Source organism: Carassius gibelio, chromosome A3, assembly GCF_023724105.1.
Source record: "Carassius gibelio isolate Cgi1373 ecotype wild population from Czech Republic chromosome A3, carGib1.2-hapl.c, whole genome shotgun sequence".
NCBI classification, from domain to species: domain Eukaryota; kingdom Metazoa; phylum Chordata; class Actinopteri; order Cypriniformes; family Cyprinidae; genus Carassius; species Carassius gibelio.
This window is the reverse complement of record NC_068373.1, coordinates 26,566,868-26,581,233: the sequence shown is the minus strand read 5'-3', so window position 1 is coordinate 26,581,233 and position 14,366 is coordinate 26,566,868. Positions and strand designations below refer to the sequence as shown.

The 14,366-nt window shown below is 36.6% G+C and overlaps 1 protein-coding gene across 1 annotated transcript in view; it reads right to left on the bottom strand.

The window, feature by feature from the left end:
- Nucleotides 1-9,962: 9,962 nt before the first annotated feature.
- LOC127953780 (basement membrane-specific heparan sulfate proteoglycan core protein) overlaps nt 9,963-14,366 on the bottom strand; it is a 287,372-nt gene continuing 282,968 nt past the window's right edge. The window contains exons 22-26 of the mRNA XM_052553074.1: nt 12,908-13,150; nt 12,710-12,832; nt 11,798-11,899; nt 11,078-11,203; nt 9,963-10,943 (exon numbers count right to left, since the gene is read on the bottom strand). Of these exons, the coding sequence (XP_052409034.1) occupies nt 10,903-10,943; nt 11,078-11,203; nt 11,798-11,899; nt 12,710-12,832; nt 12,908-13,150 (635 nt within the window). The 3' untranslated portion in view covers nt 9,963-10,902. The remainder of the gene's footprint in view (nt 10,944-11,077; nt 11,204-11,797; nt 11,900-12,709; nt 12,833-12,907; nt 13,151-14,366) is intronic.

The following is a 14,366-nucleotide window of genomic DNA, read 5'->3' as shown; positions in this document are numbered from 1 at the left end:
ACCTAGAAGACAAGAGTCAGGCTGATGTTACCCACACATTGGATTTTCATGTTCTAATCGCTTATTGTGTGTGCATTTTGAATAAAGTGAAACGTGAAAGTCGTGCCAAGTATGGTAACCCATACACGGAATTGGTGCTCTGCATTTAACCCATCCAAGTGCACACACACTGCAGTGAGAAGTGAAAACAGCATGAACACACACTCGGAGCAGTCGGCAGCTATAGATCCAGCGCCCGTGGAGCAACTGGGGGTTCAGTGCCTTGCTCAAGGGCACTTCAGCCATGGGTATTTAAGGTGGAAGAGAGCGCTGTTCATTCACCCAACCTACAACTCCTTCCAGTACCGAGACTCAAACCAGCGACCATAACTAGTCAAAGTCTCTTAGTTCATGCTTTAAATGTTTCTATCAATCAATACTTTATCAAATGTATTATACAGAAATGTCATGGATGTGCATGGTATCCAGTGGTAACGGGTAGGTTATTGTATTAAATGCAGTGTGTATGTATAGTCCAGTGTTGAACTTTTAAAGTTAAATTGCAGTGTGTGGTATGCCATATTGTGGGAGTATGCTGTAGGGTGCTGTAGGGTGTATTAGTTTCCGAGGGCAGCAGAGAGAGCAGTCTGTGGGACAGGTGGCTGGAGTCACTGATGACTCCAGCCACATTTTACACAACATTTCATCACAAAATAATTAAGGCAATAAAAGAATTAAGACTAAAATGTTTTAAAACCTTACAAGTTTGTTAGTTCTCTTATAATCCATTACAGCATACAAAACAATCGCAGCAAAATGGCAGCAGTTGGGTTTGTATGAATCGAGAGTGAGTCCACAAAACCAGGATGACGTAATTAAACAATTGTACAACATTTTTTCTCCTTTTTTTTATTAGCAAACAAGTCAAAATGAAAACATCATCCAAACCCCCTCCCGCTTCAATACTGCGGTCTCTTTACAATGGGGAGCAAACTAATAGAGTTAACAGAAAAAGTCACAGTGATCATGGAACATACATTTCTGGGAGAAACCCCCCCCCCCCCCCCAACAACACCCATTTCATTCTAAGTCCAAGTCATTGTTCTGTATAATATATTTGTAGATCTTCTCAGCAGCTATAGTCCAGGTCTGTAATGTAAAAAAAAAATTAACATATTCACCCGGCAGTGGATATTTCTAACATAATAATCTCTTGAAGTTGCATTAGCCACTTTTACATATCCAAATTATGTGGAGGGAGTCAGTGTTAAGCTAACAATTTTTTTGGCAGATGTCAACCCGACAAGTCAAATAATTTTTTGCAACTTAGCAAAGCTCAATGTGGAATTGTCATTCAATAGTAATACAGGAGGGTTCACCGGTATAGGGTACTCAATAATTTTTGATAAGACAGTACATACTGCATTCCAAATTTTTTGACCTTATCATATTCCCACATTATGTGGAAAAATGTTCTAAGTTGTTAATCAGAACAGTTATTGCAGAAGGGGCTGAATGAAGAGTCAATCTTATGTCTTTTCAGTGGGATCCAATAAGTTTTGTGACAGAAGTTAAAATGAATCAGTTGGTGATTTGGATTTCTTGAAGTAAAAACATTCTGCCATGATCTATCTACCACAATTCATGATATCCTCATCAAATTCAAAGTCTCTTTCCACACTGTATAGCTAAGCCCTTTGATGAGGCATCCAGAACCTTCCCATATGTCCATGATGTAAATTGTCCAGACAAAATCGAATCAAGCTGGTTAATAATTGGATGTATGGGGAGCATTCCTCCCCAGGGCACTCCATAGACCTTCATGACCCATCTGAGGCACAGATATAAACACAAGGAAGAAGTTTTTGTTCCATATTGTTCACACAATTCTTGAAAACCTAACATGTCTTTAGGTCCTGAAATATCCTTCAGTGTATAAATGGATTTTTTTGCATCCAGTCTCTGGATACAAATGGTGCAACTCAAAGAATGGTTTGGTTATACCAAATGGGGGTATGAGATTCCACTTTTTTGAATATTTTTTTCCCATCGACTTAAAATTGACTACAGTGTTGGTCATGATTGGACCAAAAGAATGCATTCATTGTTACTGAGCCCCGAGAACAGTACATCTTGTTGTAATCGGTGATTGCCAGCTAAACTCTCCTCAATCTCCCTCCAGGGAACCTTAGAGACCGGGCTAAGCCAGACCTGGATACATCTTAGTTGAAAGGCTCTATGGTACAATTCAAAGCTTGGAAGTGAAAAACCCCCATTTTGTTTTACCCGCTGCAGGGTTTCAAATTTTAGTCTTGGTTGTTTACTATTAAATGAATTGAGGAATCATATAATTAAGTTTGTGCCAAAATCTTTTAGGTGCAGGTAACAGAATCATGGAGCTGAGAAAATTAATCTGCGGCAAGACATTCATTTAGACATTTGCTATTTTAGCGTGTAGTGATAATCAAAGACCGTCTCTGGAGATCTTGTTCCACCCTCACCAGAATTTGTAGATAATTGGCACCTGGAATAGCTTGAAGGGATGGATGAACATGAATGTGAATATATCCACATAAAGAGATATATGTTGTCAATAAGAACTAACTGAGATTGAACAAATATTTTCCTGTCTTATCAGATGTGTTTTAGGCTCGAGCGACAATGCAAATAACATTGGGGATAAAGGGCACCATTGTCTTGTGCCTCTTTGTAAATTAAAGGGTAGAGAGTGCAACCCATTAGTTATTACAGAAGCCATGGGGTTCTAATATAAGAGCTTAATCGTATTTACAAAGCCTTCGCCAAGTCCATATCCATCCAAAAATGACCAGAGGTAGTGGGACAGACCTGAGCATCATGTATGACATGCATAAGTCTCTGAATATTTTCCACAGCCAGTCTGTTTGACATAAAGCCATTCTTGTCTGGATGTACTAGTTTATTTATATACTGCTGTAATTGCAAGGCAAGGATTCTAGCAAACATTTTAATATCAGTATTTAACAAACTAATGGGTCTATAATGATCTGAATCTGAATGATCTGAATGATATTCACAGCCTTTTTTAGGTATCAACAACATCAGTGCTGTATTATTTGTAGATGAAATGCACCAGCCTCTACAGCAAATGTAGGGAAGTTAGGAAGATAGGCCCCAGTTAATCTAAATATTTCAGAAATAGCTCTGCTGGGATTCCATCTACGCCTGGTACTTTGCCTTTCTTAGTGCCTTGTAAAGCCGCTATAAGCTTCTTAAACTGTGTTCTGAAGATGTCACGCTGTCAGTCTCTGTTTTCCTGGGTGTTCCCTAGTGAGCTCACTTCTCCTTAGGCACTTCATCATAGGCACTTTAATTCCTCTAGTCTGGTCATGTCTTCACAGTAATTGCACTCCAATTAAATCGCACAGGTGCTGACAATCCTTTGTCATTAGTCTCCCTATGTATAGCTATCTTTCTCTGTCATCTGTATGGAGTCCTTACCCTATGTGTTTCTTATGCTCTCGTCTCCCGAGACTTCCCCTACCTTCTCGTTCCTCCGAGTTCCCGTTTTCATCCGGTTCCCTTTTTGGTTTTGTTTGTCTCAAGACTGTTTATTTTGTATTTACCCTTCTGTTTAATAAAACCTATACCTTGCTATTGGATCCTACCCTCTCCTTGTGTTTTCCTAAACCCAACCGTCACAGAAGATGAATGAAGGTCTTGTGAAGTTTGGAACGAAATTATGGTGAGTCATTAATGACATAATTTTCATTTTTTGGTGAACTAACCCTTTAATGCATCAACAGTATAATTAATGGATCTTTGTTATAACTTTAATTATAATAAATATAATTAATCCATCCTATATTTTTATTTAGTGAATTCCCAATCAATATTGATTCAATACCTGATTTAATTTAATCTCTTGCCTTTAAATTTGTGTGGAATTCCTCTAGGTTGTCTACATATTTATTAGGGTCTGGTAAATAAGCTCTAATTATTTAGTTTTCTTTATTTTTATTTTGTTCTGTTCCCAGTTGTGCAATGGTAATTTCTTTGAATAATCATACTCTGACACTCTGACAATATATAAAGAAAAATCCTAAATAAAATCCAAATCCAAAATAAATCTGCTATTAATGATTGGTCTTCATAAATTTTGATAGAAGGTAGAGCAATAGTTTGATTTTCACATTTTTCGAGTGCTACTTTAATTCCTTTTTTTTTTTTTTTTTTTTATGTGCTAAATGATCCGGAGCTCTGGAAGGTCTCTATACCAAATAATAATGCATTTTCATTTGAATTTACCCAATTCATGTGTTCCTTTTGGTTTATTGAAGCACTCATATACTTGTTTATAATCTGTTATACAATTCTGTAACTTTCTACTTCTCTTTTTTTATATTTTCATATTTTGACTTACATCCGTATACCTGAGATCAAGATCCCTCAGAGTGGTCTAATAACATAATCTTTAAACTTTGAATTATCCCAAAAGTCTTGTAAAATCGGTTAAATGACAAAAAATTCTACCAAATTCAGCACATTTTAGATAATCATGTGGATTTGGTGTCGCTATTACTTTGTGATCTGTATGAGATCTGGAGCACAGCAAGCATTTTTCTTTTCCTGGTTCTTTGGCAGTAAAGGTTGTCCATCTATACAACTCCTTATTTTGTGCTGTCTTCCAGAACTCCTCATCTTGAGTAATTTCTTTATAATCTTGGGTGTCATAGTCAATGTTTCTATGATATTTATACATCTTTTGGTATTATTATAAGTTTTGTTTGAGGACTGAAAAGTTAACTGAAGGGAAGTCATCATGTTCTCCGCTGGGTGAGCTTGGACTTGCATTATTAGATTCATTAGGCACGTGATTATCATCAGATATGTTGTATCCTTTCTCCTCTCCTGTTTGTCTGACTTTTTTGGAGCTTTCACCAGTTTGCACTTCATTTTTTGTCACTTGTCTTTCCTCGTCACTTTCTCCTGAGTTGTCTGCTTGTTTGTTTCCTTCTCTTTCCATCCTTACATTGGGAACTCTAGTACAGTGGTTTAGATGATACCAGGTTGTACTTCCCTCCACTTGGACTGCTTTTGGAGTAGCTATCATGACTTTGTAGGGTCCCACTCTCCTGGGCTCATTCCACTTTCTCCGGAATACCCCCAGATATACATGGTCACCTGGAACAATTGGACATTCTGACTCCGTTTCCTCACAGGGCTCTTTTCTTGTTTCCTGTAAATAGATAGCTTTATGTATGGCATTTAATTTCTTCATATAAGATCAAAGTTCCATTTGCAATTGCTCTATAGTAGGTCCTGTGTAGGGACCTCTACAATATGGTACAGGCATGGGTCGACCCGTAAGCATTTCATGCAGTGTTAAATGTGTTTTTCTGTTAGTCTGCATGCGATAACTCATTAGTGCAAGTGTTAACGCATCAATCCAGTTAAGTTTAGTAAGTACTTTCACATATTTGTCACAGTGTCTGGGTTGTGTTCCCTGGGTATCCACTAGATGTCATCCTTCCCCACGGTGTCTGTCACTTCATTAACCACATTCCTCACGTCTCTGCCTAAATCATTGCACCCAGCTGTCACTGGTTATCAATCATCATACTCTGTCAATTCCCCATTAGCGTTCGTCTCTCCCTGTGTATTTATACCAGGCCTGTCTTAGTATGTGTCACGGAGTCCTTGTTCATTCATGTCCGTTATGTTGTCGTGCTCTTGCCTTGTGTCCTTGTTTGTTTATGTTTTGTTTGGTATCGACCCCTGCCTGGACTGTTTATTCTCTTTGGTTTGCCCCTTAAATAAAGACGTACTCTCATTTGGATCTCTCCCTGTGTCTCGTCGTATCACCGGTCGTGACAATATTTTGTTTCGTTTGGCCTTGAGGGTTCTATAAAATCTCTCTACAATCCCTTGTGATTGTGGACGGTACACACCCTAGTCTCTGCTTTATTCTCAAATGTTGAAATACTTGTTTTACAGTTTTTTTTTTTTGTGTGTGAATGTTGATCCATTATCTGAACTGATTTCTCATGGTATTCTGTATCTTGGAATTACTTCTCTTATTAGAAATGTAATTACTGCTCCTGCTCCATGATCTGCTGATGATACTGCCTCCACCCATCTGTTAAATCTGTCAATGATAACAAGCATTTACCTTTTGCCTTGTACTCGGTTTATCATATCCACATAATGCATTCCTTCTGGTAACTGGTATATGGCCTATTGGTGTTGTTATTCCTTTTCTCACATTGTTTTTGGCACAAACTCCATGTGTGGCACGTAAATAAGGAGAACAATATCCTTGCTGTTTACTTTTCCTTATCACTTCTGAAATGAGAATATTCAAAAGTGAAGTTGGTGCAACAATTTGTCATTCATGTTTACACCAAATCTCTTGGCTGTCTTTTTTGACCCCCCTTTGGAGCCACGGTTAGTTCTCATAGGGGCCTGCTTTTGTTGAATTTGAATTATATCATCCAAAATTCTACAGGTGCTAATTCTGCTACCTGACACCCTGAGTCTTTTTTAGCTTCAAAATCCACTGCATTGTTCCCTTTTAATGACAAAATAATTTCCTTTTTTTATGAACCTGACTCTTGATTATCGCTAGTTGTTTAGGTAGCATCATAGCAGAAATTATTTGACCTATTTGTTCAGCATGTTGTATGGGAGTCCCGTCACTTTTTTGAAACCTCTTTGTTTACATTTAAACTTTCAAATATGTATGAAAAATCTACAATGCAAAAATATCAACACAGTCTTTACTGAAACTTTTTTTTTTTCTAATTGCATTCACTCCTTCTAATCCATTTATTCACAGGGCTCATGCATTTATCCTCTGTCCCTTTATTTATAAGGCTTTTTCATTTACTCATCCCTCTCAGGTGCGGCACTAACTGCGTCCAGTTCTGCCAGGTCACACTTAAGTGATGGTACAGGAACGGTCCACAGCTTTAACAGACCCAATATGGAATTTATTTTCTCAGACATGCAGGCGAATACAAAGGATTACAATAGTAGAATAATGTAACGCGTAAATGGCTATATTCCTATTGATTATACTTGAATAATTTATATTTTGCTTAATAAACTCTACCACACTGTCAAACATGTTAAAATAGTTACTCAATAAAAATGGCCTAAAACTGAATTTGTGAAATTTGCACAAAAGTAACTGCTCATTTCTAATGATTGCAATAGTCAATAGTTTTAGCTACTGTTAAACAAAGATATCGCCACATAACTAAAACGAAGCTTACCTTCTGGAGTTCAAGAGCAACAGGAGTTTAGATCAGCACATTTCTGCAGATATCAGTTGTTGTTATCCAGTGGAAAAGATCAGTCAAACATGATGGGGCTTGATGGCGGTTTCGATGATCTCACTTAGTATTAGCCAAAGCTCAAGCCGTTGGAAGAATAGTTTTAAAAAGCCTGTTACTCTCCGCCCTGCTATCATGACAGGCAGCTGTGATTACTGCATCTCTCACAGGAGACTATAGTAAGGCTGGTGGACAGGGCGCAAGATGGCGCAGATTGAAGAAGTGCTTTAATTAGATCAGCTTGGCCAACTTTTATTTTGACTACCTGTCATTCAAGCTCAGGTTTTGACAGCTCAAAGACTATTTTACACAACAGATTAAAAATGTCAAGATGACACTAAAAACAGCATAGAATCAGTGAAAATAAGTTGAATAGAAATCTATTTATATTAATGTCTCATATCATGTAGCCTGACCTGATAGTTCAGAAGCTGAGATAGCCCAGTTAGTTATTCTTTCATCACTTCAAAAAAGATGGTCCTTAATGACATGTATATCGTTATTGTCAACTGATCCGTGGATCGACTCTACAATTTTTTCGAATGCATCATGATTCTCTTGAATCGATTCTGAGATTAGCTTTTACCAGTAGATGGCACTGCGTTCTTGAGAAACAGCTGTACTCTGCCTGCTTCCAGTTACTTATGCACACACACCACTTAAACCTAAAATAATAATTCATAAAGTTCAAAAAGATTGAAGTGAATTACAAGACTCTCAATAGTGGGATGTGTTTACATTAAACTCATGTCATAAAAGCATTTGTTTACATTTTATCAAGTCAAGTCACGTTTATTTATATAGCGCTTTAAACAAAATACATTGCGTCAACAGTGTAAACGGTCACAAAGTCACCGTGACAGAATGGAGTGACAGAATGGAGTGACAGAATGGAGTGACAGAATGGAGAAAAAAACCTTGGGAGAAACCAGGCTCAGTTGGGGGGCCTTTATCATGTGGATATCAATATTTATACATTTGACTTAAAAGTTCACAGACTTCAAAAATCAAGCAGTATACTGAAAATTGTTATTTCCTGTCACATCCATAATGCACAACTATTTTCCTTTTTTTGGGGTGGCTTAAATATATTATAGAAAAACATATTTTGCCTGTCAGTTCTCCAGATTGGGTGCTCTGAGAATATGCATTGCCAATTTAAATATTGTAAGAAGTTTATTTTTACTGACACACTTTAGCTGTCATTATGATTTCAAATGTCACATCTAGGCGATGTAACCTCAAATTATATGGAGTACATGAAACAGAGGCAGAGGACGTCCGGAGGGAAGTCATAAAGATCTGCCAATCATTGTTACCGGAGGAGAAATCTAGGCTTGTAGAGGCAGTACATCGCCTGGGTCCCAAGAGGAAAAAGCAGAGTGATTATTATGAAGTTCATCTCTCGTGCACTTTGTGATGCAGTTCGGAAAGCAGCCAAAAAAAAAAAATAATATCATAATTTTTGCAAGTGAACAAGCTTCGATTCACTGAAGACCCATGTAAAACTGATCGTAAAAAGAGACAGTTGTTATGGCCCGTGATTGATAGCGAATGCAAATGTGGTAAGAAAGCATACTTTGTGTGTGGCCAAGATTTTTTTATTGAAAGGAGGACTCATTTGGACTGTCAACTAACAAAATGGTATGAAGCCATGTTTGTTGTGGAATTTGCTTGTTGTAAGTATTGATTTTCGGGTCTTTCTGTATTATGTATTACTTTTTCACAGTTTATTTTTGTTTGTTGGCTAAGTAGCCTTAAATATTGTTCAGCTGACTGAAGCAGCTTTTGTTCTAGGTTGGTTGTTGACGTGTCGTTATCTTTTGTTTCTTTAAATGCCAGGGGGTTGAGATGCAGTATTAAACACAAGGTGCTATTTTTGTTTATTAAAACCCTAAAATCCGTTGTTTTTTCTTCTTCTTCCAGGAATCACATTTTACCTTCAGGTTGTAAATTTTTACTGCTCACAATGGGGCAATAATCTTTGGGCTTCACATGTTTCAGAACATTCATTGGGTGTTTGTACCTTTCAAAATAAATATTCTTACACAGTGATTATGATCCTATGGGACATTATCTTCTCTTAGTGATTAAATTTAACTCGCAGTGTTCCAAGATTATTTTGCTTAACTTTTATGGTTATAATTCAAATTTTCACATTTTGAGTGAGAGCAAGGTTACATCATGTTACCTTGTAAAATGCATTGTTACAGTTTTCATGTGTCAAACACAACTTTGCAAAAAGCTTTTTATTTTTTTGCATTTATTTTTGGCCATATGACAGAGGTCTGATATTCTATTCATCATATTTCTGTTTTGCATAAAACTGAAGAATATTCGGTACATCATACTGTATTCAAAAATGAAACTGATATTGACTTTTGCATGGATTTTATTGGAAAGAGCTTAGGCTCATCTAACCAGTCATTTCACAGTGTGTCTGTGAAACGCTGAAGTACTGTATTAGTTTTGTGCACGCGTCAACATCAGGGCAAAGTACAACAAAAAATTACCTCACGTGGCAAAGACTTAAAGTAACGCATAAATGCAACGTAAGGTCCAAACATGGACTAAACATGAGCTAACATGTATGCTAACAGAATGAACTCACCCCATAAGAATTCTTACAGATGCCTCCAATGAAATAATGAATGAAATAATAACCATCTCCGAAGTTTGCACTGTGCGTCTGTTTGACTCCAAATGTCCAGTAATTCGCAGGTCCTGCCACTCTTTTTCCGCAGGTGCAGCTAAATAATCCAGCCTTATGTTGTACATAATGTCTGGAGAAAGCCTCTTTCTACTTTTCTCCTCATGTAGCAAATAGCCAGTAAGTAGTCACGCTTCCCTTGGAGGGCGGAGGCAATAACAAAAGAAACAACAGTCGGCTTATCTAGTATGGAAATCAACAGACAATGACACGCCACTACCGCGCGCTCTAGTTTCTCTGAAAAACAAACCGATTTCAACCTCAAAATGTATGCTTTTAAATATACCAATACTGCTAGTCTCATAATCTAATCACTAATCTATCTCACTAATCTATCTCAAACATGAAGAGGCTTCTTCGTGATCTCAACTAAAAGATTCTGCAAAAAAACGTAAAACGCTTCTTTCCTATTTTGCTTGAAAGTTGTGCTGCTGACTTGTGTCACTGGTTTCCGTGTCACATATATACAAATGCAAACAATCTCTTATCTGATCAAAAATACAGTAAAATCAGTAATATTGTGAATTATTAATACAATTTACAATAACTGTTCTCTTTTTTTAATAACCTCTAATGACAAAGTTGAATTTTGGCATTACCTTTCTGATCCTTCAGAAATCATAGTAATAAACTGATTTGCTGCTCTAAAATCTCTCTATCCCTCTCTCTATTTATTTTTTATTATTTATTTTTTAATAATGTACAATCAGCTCACTGATTAGCATGCATAGTCACTGAAGCATGTCAATGCTTGCATCATAACATTAAGTACTGATATGAACACCATCAAGTGCTCAGTATCATAAAACACAACCCTTGATGATCCTGGTCATTCTCCAGCCCTTCTTGACCTAAACTCATCAGCGTCCTGAGATTAAAATTTTCACCTTCGGCCAGTTATTTAACCTGAGCATCCATTAGATCATTAGATCCAGCAGCTGAAAATATAGAAATGAATTCAAAATTAATATTTCAAAAAAAATTCTACAGTATTTGATTTCATTTTTAATTTCTCAATAATAATTTGCAGTGGCTTCTTGTGAACTGTGATTGTTTTTACTTTGACACTCACCTTGATGGGTCACCAGGGTCAGTTTAGAGTAAACCGTGTCAGAACTTTCACTGGTTTTCACTAAAAGACTTGGAGATTTGAGCTCAATCTCAGTATAGATGTGTTCTATAGGTTGATTTACATGGTCTACAATGAATAATAGACAAAGGAATACTTTGTTTAACTTGATTTCCTCTGCAAATATCACAAAAAACATGACACAAAATAATAATAATAATAAAAACACTTTCTTTAGAAAACAACTGCTGATTCAGAAAAATATAGAAATATTATTATGACAAAATAATTTTGATGAAATCATTTATGATGTTATTATGTAATAATCACCTGTAATTATGATGTCTTTGTTAATCGTTTCATCAAGAGACTCATAAATATACCGTACGCAGTTCCTCATATTTAAACAAATAAATATGAGAAACTGCATTAAATTCATTCATTAAATTTGAGTAGTATATTTTGAAAATTATATGAAATCAATTCCACAGAAAAAAATATTGTGTTCAGGTTGGCTTAAAAATATGAAGCACTTAATATTTTGTAATGCTATTTTTGATAATAAAATAACATCCAGCTGAAAATGTCAGTTAAATAAACCTCATGTTTAACTTCAGGTCAGGTCAGTCCTGTTAGTTAAATGTTATACCTGAGTGTCTTTCATCTCAGCTTGTAAATATTATGGGTGTTTATTTATGGTTAATACTGTAGGTAAAGACTGACCAGACAGCAGTGTGTTGTTTCCCGGGTCACTCTGGTTCTGCTCTGATGTCTGACTGCAGTTCTTCTGTTGACTGACACTAGAGGGAGACTGAGATCTTACACCTAGACAAACATAATGATTATGTAAACATATTAAAACTGACTTTTAATCTCCTTGCATACATGTGTGAGAATGATAGTGTTTAGTAAAATGTTTTTATTTATGACATTATGGATTTGTTCAGAAACAGCTGCTTCACTGCTGTCTTCATAGACTCCATCTTACTGTAACTCAAACGGAACAAAAGAAGTGACTAATTTGGAGCACTTTACATATTCAGTAACTATGTGTATCATACAAATATTATGGACAAGAAGACATTTTAGCCTAATCTCCAGCCTTTTCAGCCTGAGAAGGCATAAAGAACTGCACAGAAAGCATATTTCTGTGCCAACTAACCAACAGCTTTACCATGTTGGGAGGCCAGCTAAGTCAAAGTGAAAAGTGAAATTTGCAAAGTATGGTAACCCATACTCGGAATTGGTGCTCTGCACTTAACCCATCCAAGTGCACAAATACCAGGAGTGAGTAGGGAACACACACACACATACAACACACCCGGAGCAGTGGGCAACTATCGAGTGCCCGGAAGCAACTGGGGATTCAGTGCCTTGCTCAAGGGCACTTCAGTCATTGGTATTGAGGGTGGAGAGAGCACTGTACAATCATTCCCCCCACCTATAATGTCTGCTGAAACAGAGACTCAAACCTGCAACCTTCAGGTTACATGTGCGATTCTCTAACCATTAGGCCACACCTACCCCCAAACAGATGACCAGATTAGACTGATGCAGGACAGCAGCTCACAAGATTTAGGATCAGAGTTAGTGTCTACCAAATTGTCATGAATTTTAATATGACAGACAAAGAACCTTTGTTTCTGTAGCGCCACAGAAGGACCAAGAAGACAATGATCACAATTGAGATGGTCAGTCCTGCAGTCACTCCAATTATGACGAGACTGAACCCTTCAGATCTTGATGTTCTGGAGGAAGCTGAGACAAATACATTTCACATTCAGATTAGTGCTGTAAATGCATTTTAATAGCGTTCATTGTTCTCAATCTCACCTCTGACTGAGATCCAGCTCTTGGGTGACTCTCCTCTCTCTGAGTGTTTGCAGTAGTAGAAACCCTCATGTGACTTTGAGACAGTAGAGATGATCATCTCTGTAGTTTGATTCTGGATGAGTGATCCATCTTTATAGAAATCAGCTCTGGGGTTTGGTGGAGTTGATTGTTGATATAAACAGTGTAGAGTCAGAGTATCTCCTTCAGTCACAGGATGAACAGGACTCTCCAGAATCACACCATCTACAGAAACAGAGGGAACACAAGCTGATAGTAAATATTATATTAATAATGTGGTGACATAATAATAATAATAATAATATTAATAATAATAATAGAAAATATATATTTTCAGAAATAAATTGATTTTTAGTGCCACTTGCCCACTGAGATTTATTTTTTATTTATCACTGATGCGTCCTGCGTGTAAACAGTGAAAACACTGCGTGTAAACAGTAAAATAAACAAATACACACAGACTCACAGTGTACAGTGATATTAACAGGATGATATTTCTCTTCAGATTCAGACTGACACCAGTACACTCCAGTGTCTGATGTGATGGTGGAGCTGATTGTACATGTAGATCCTGTTTCTGATCCCCACACTGATGATGAACAATCTTCCAGCTGTTTACTCTCTGTGTATCTTCTCACTCTCCATCTATCAGAGTTACTCTGGTCCTCACAGCTCAGAGAGAAAGAGACAAATGTGAAGTGTTGAGTTCTGCTGGGACTGATGATCAGAGAGACTCGAGGAGAAATACCTGAGAAGACAATTGCAGCTACAGTTTAAGAAATGTTTCAAAATACATTTATATTAAAGTGGTCAGAGCACATATTGTTTTTATTAGGTATATTTATTTATTGTCCCTCAGATCCTTAATAATTTTTGTTCCACAAATAATATATATTTTTTTCATAAACATTTTCCACTCTCTCTCTGACTATGAGGTTTTTTTCTGTATCGACAGCCATTCAAATGTAGTTGTGAATTATGACAGAATAATTTTTTTTTTTACTATTTGATAAGCACACGCTTTCTTGCACCTCATTACTTATTACAAAACTGAAGTTTCGACTCAGAATTCTGATTGGATGAGTCACATTTTAAGTGTTGATAAACACACACAATCACACATTCTGTGTTTATTCATGCGGAAAACTGCTACATTGCATTGCAGGAGTAAACAGCCTACAGTATGAACTTGCCAGAAGATAAAAGATGTTGATTATTAGACAGTATAATAAAAATTTAATAAGTAAGTGAATATTAAGAAATTAAATTAGAAAATTAGAATGACAAAGTAATATGAAAGAGATGCAACCTCAATGAAGTAAAGCACAGATTTATGTTTGATCTCTTCAAGCTGCATATACAAAGATTGCTATTTAATAGTTCAAATGATATCCTCAGATCCTTCACCCATTACCTGTGGAAAAATAATTTAATGCTTAGC